Here is a 4384-nt window from a genome sequence, read left to right as displayed (position 1 = left end):
TTGGTGGAGTCTGTATCAGGCTGACCATAGTGTAAATTCTAAACCGAGTTAACACTAATATTAGGACCTAGCCGCTGTATTTGTTGCTCGTAAAAAATTACATATGCAAATACCTGCACAGCAGTCTGAACGACAAAAATAAGGGAAAACACAATACTCATTTCGAAGCATAAAACAACATTTGTATACAGTATACAAATCGCAGGTCTAATTTAATCTTGGTAGTACTACGGTCACGTAGAACGGACAGCCTAATAGGAATTACTTCGACCCCATCTTGGTGTGGCGCACCCTAATTGTAGTTACCGAACTCTTACATTTTTCAAATGGGAAACGTTGAAAAACTCTCGTTTCGTATAAAAAAACACCAAGTTTAACAGGTTTTATTATAAAGCTAAGCAGGATATCTTCGGATAAAGACTTAAAAATGCACTTAACCGATATTTCATGCTAAAACAGACGCTTGTATTAATACTGGGATAGGAAAGCAAGGCAGTGCTGATAGCCCAGCTCACATAGGATTAATAGGTGTATGTCCGTCTGTCCGCAAACCGGTACGAGCCGGTAATGACAGGTAGCAAGAGCCGGTAATACTAAGAAAGAAAAGATTGATTGAAAGAATTCAATGATGGGCATAATATGTAGTGTATTAGCAAGAAATACATCGATCAAATGATTCGTCCTTCTAACATCCCTGCCAATACATCGAACATTTCAGAATTTGCCATGTTTGCACTCTTTCCTACTATTTCAAAATAAAGCTGCAAATAACAGATTAGGATGATCACCACGGTTGAAAATCCGAAAAAATCGCTTTTAAAATCTATTTTAAAAACCTGTTTATGTTTAAAAGCTACATATTCCAACCTTCGTAAAGCTCTAGTATTGTGTGGATTGATAGTGCCTTATTAGCTCTTTCGTAATATTTATTTAAAGTATACTAAGCACTCCCCAGATATTAATTTATCATAGGGCGTCCCCTGGTTCGTTTCGAAAGACCAGGGCTCGTTTCACTCCTTCCCGCTTGCACTGATTCTTCACAAGCTTCCTGGCAGCGCTTGCCTCTGTCACACTTGGGTCGTTGCGGCACTGCGCCGTATCTTCCAGTAATGGTCGTCTGTTATCGCCTCTGACTACCGCTGTTGTCATCGAGTCCTGCTCCACACCTGGCGCGGCGACTTCTTCAGCACTTCGTATACGGTCACCCCGAGCGCTTCCAAAGATTTGCGTGTCTTCTTCGAGTGCCAGTACGTCATCGTTAGTTTCATTGCTCGGTGCGTCGTACCCACCGGTACGTGCAAATCGCACTACTGCCATAACAGGTCGTACAGTAGCGACATATCGAGCAGCACGTTTCCGATCCGTCACCGCCGCATCCGTCGCAATGCACTCCATCACCACTGTCATACTGTTGGGATCTTCTTCATACCGGTCCTAGCCGCCCCGCCTCCGTTTCGTCAACTTCACACCCTGGCATACCATCCGGCTCATCAGGCCGCGCCGCTGCGAGCGACGCCCCATTGCATGCCGCCTCTCTCACTCCACCCGTGCACTTGCCCGCCTCCTTTCATGGAAAACGGCCTCTTGGCGGAAGTCGTACCCTCGCTACCGCGCACGCTATTCGTTTTCCACCGGCTTCGTGACGACCTTACGCGTTTCCAAAGACGCGTCGCTACTTGCCTTCGTGTCAGTGTCGGGGCAGCCCCTTGCAACGTGGCCTGGGCATACATTGGACCGATGGCCAATTTTCCCGCAATGGTTGCACGCCTTAGAGTCACTGCCTCCTCCCGCCGCGCTGCTGGTTCGCGACTGACCACCGGCTTGTTTCACAGTTGCCTTGAGTTTCAGTCGTTTTGGCTAAAGTTCGGACCCGTCTATACCGCCACCTCTCGCTTGCCGACGATCAGACTTCCTAGTATCCTGCCGTCTATCGAGCGGGTTTCGCCGTGCATCACTTTTCTAGGTCTCGGCCCAGAATTTGCCATTCCAAGCGCGGCCAGGAGGCACATCCCAAGTACCCGAATAAAGGTTCCATACTCCTTGCGGATTCGTGAATAATGCGACACCTTCCATTTCGTCCTCTACCACCGCCGTGATTTCCACATTTTCAGATGTCATCTCTGCTGGCAGCCCCTGTATGGCCACCATATAACGAGTCTGGGGACGCCTTCACGCCGACGGGTCGTACCGCTGTCACTGGTGCCCGCTGAGATCGTCGGCCAGGATTCTGACGGCCGCACTTAGCACGATATTGGCTGCCACCATGCCGCCGGAGCGTACGCTCCTATTTATATTCACTACTTAATCTACTGCCGTAGAGTACCGACACGCTCAGCACTTCCGCGCGTCGTAGCGCACCGACGCTTGACACGCTTCCTTGCTCGTCCAGGGCTCGCCCAAGCGCAACGACGCTTGACTCGCGACACTTCTTCTTTGTCCAGGCCAACCGAAGCGTACCGACGCTTGGCTCCATCCTCTTCATCCACGCTCCTTTGTCGTCAAGAGGCGTACGCGCGTACACCGTTCTGAGTCCTTGGTCACGCCCTATCTCTTGTGCTTTGTAGGGCAAATTCGGAACTGAGCTCCCGCTGCCCGCGCACCAACCCATCGTTAATACATCCGTCCTTCCAGTGGGTGCCTCCGCGCAGATGTTCACTGGGTCTCGTGATGCCACATTCCGTCGCCCATCGCACCCTCCGCACCAATCAACACGCCCACCCCGTCCGTAGCTCTCCATGCGACGCCTTCTCCCCCCGTTGCGACTTCCACGCCGCCATTGTATCCGCCGAGCCGCCACTCGCTGCTAGCTACCCTCGCCATCTTCCACGTCACTAACTCGTCGATGCTAGCTGTCGTACAGTACCAAAGTCGATCCGAATAATTGCCCTGTTTCAGAATCATTAAAAATTATTTGATGATACACATGATAGACGAATAGCTCTTAATTACAGCCTGCTGGATGATTACAATTTGTCGTATGTTTTTAAAGACCGAGCAGAGTTTTGCAAATGGCGCACCAGACGCCTTTATACCACGAAAAGGCTAGCAAATTAATAAATATTGATGGTGGCGCTCACATGATGTCATCTCGGTTGCAAAAAGAGGTAGTGATTTGCTACAGAAGGACTCGGTAATTACGGAGGACGTTGATACTGTTCATCACGCCACCAATAGGGTATTGCATGACTCCAGGGTGGTTGGCAACCACTGGTTGCCTGTTTGAGATATTCCTGCGTTGGATGCTGGAATTCAGAACTTATCTCAGGTAGATTGGCAGCGCTCAGTAAAACTAGTATAGTAACATTGCTACGGGTATTAAACTGACACAACTATTCAATATGTATTTTGTTTTTCTCTTTCAAAACGCGTATATGACAATTTCTTCTCGGGCCCGTTAAGGAATTAAGCGCTCACTACTTTTGCGATAACTTTTGTTCCACCGACTAAATGTAGACGGAACGAGTTTCACTGTAACGCTCTTTGTTCGCACTACCCATATGGTTATTTGAATGTATTTTGGCAAAAATGATTGCCAAAAGTATGTTTACCATTGCGGTTAGGGATGGAAATGTGTGTTACTCACACATACAAACTCTAAATTAGAGCTGACCAGCTCAGTCTATGCTACTGTCTAGAAACGTCCTAAGCCCGTAAAAGTGTTCCTCTTGAGGTGAGTTTGTTCAGCTTTTTTTAAGATATAGTGTTTCTGACATAAATATTTTGTTTTATTTTATCGTTAGGCGGCCAACTACAAAGCTAAACTCCGTGCAATATACTAGTACCCGGAGCAGCTCATTTTCATTGACGAAACCTCCAAAGATGCCACGCGTACAGTAGGTACCGTATTTCGCATGTAGAGAGATGCACCTAATGTTCACATAGCAAATCAAACCCGGATAAATATATATTCAAAAGACACAATCAAATTATGCAGGAACCTTTTTTCCTTTACAAAAAGTGTATTTACACGACGGCTACGTCAGCACTCACGTTGCCATCCTCCTCTGCGGTGAGCCATCTATCAAAATCGTGATCTTCGTCAGTACTTAATCCTACTAGCGATAGTCGCTGCAACTCCTCCACCAAAGACGCAGCCGCAAGGCAGTCGGTGTCGAGACGCAAGTCGCACTTCTTGTACCCGTAGCTTCTTCTGCACCGTGATGCCCTTGACCGTGTGTTTGGTCTGGTGGCGTCCCTTACCACCGACACGAGGTCTGCCCACTGGGCGAGGCTTCGTGCGTGACATGGCAAATGACCGACTGCCGGCGCAAATTTTGCCGCAAAGACTTGGTTGGCTTAGGAATGGTGCATCTCTCTACATGCGATTTCCTCAATTCAAGATAGCCGAATGTGATTGGTCAATATCTAGGTGCATCTCATATGA

At 48.0% G+C, this 4384-nt stretch overlaps 2 protein-coding genes across 2 annotated transcripts; both read right to left on the bottom strand.

Annotated features, from left to right (window-relative positions):
- Window positions 1–966: 966 nt before the first annotated feature.
- PITG_20355 (uncharacterized protein) lies at window positions 967–1521 on the bottom strand (the record flags this gene model as incomplete). Its single annotated transcript, XM_002895715.1, has 2 exons — window positions 967–1434; window positions 1480–1521. 2 exons carry the CDS (start codon window positions 1519–1521, stop codon window positions 967–969), a joined length of 510 nt encoding a protein of 169 aa, XP_002895761.1.
- A 438-nt stretch (window positions 1522–1959) lies between these two features.
- Window positions 1960–2608, bottom strand: PITG_20354 (uncharacterized protein; the record flags this gene model as incomplete). The annotated part of the gene is made up of 2 exons (XM_002895714.1): window positions 1960–2081; window positions 2359–2608. The coding sequence occupies 2 exons, from the start codon at window positions 2606–2608 to the stop codon at window positions 1960–1962; spliced, it is 372 nt and encodes a 123-aa protein (XP_002895760.1).
- Window positions 2609–4384: the final 1776 nt, after the last annotated feature.

Source organism: Phytophthora infestans, genomic scaffold (genome assembly GCF_000142945.1).
Source record: "Phytophthora infestans T30-4 supercont1.138 genomic scaffold, whole genome shotgun sequence".
NCBI lineage: Eukaryota > Oomycota > Peronosporomycetes > Peronosporales > Peronosporaceae > Phytophthora > Phytophthora infestans.
Note: the sequence above shows the minus strand (reverse complement) of the source record. Positions and strands in the feature narration are given on the sequence as shown.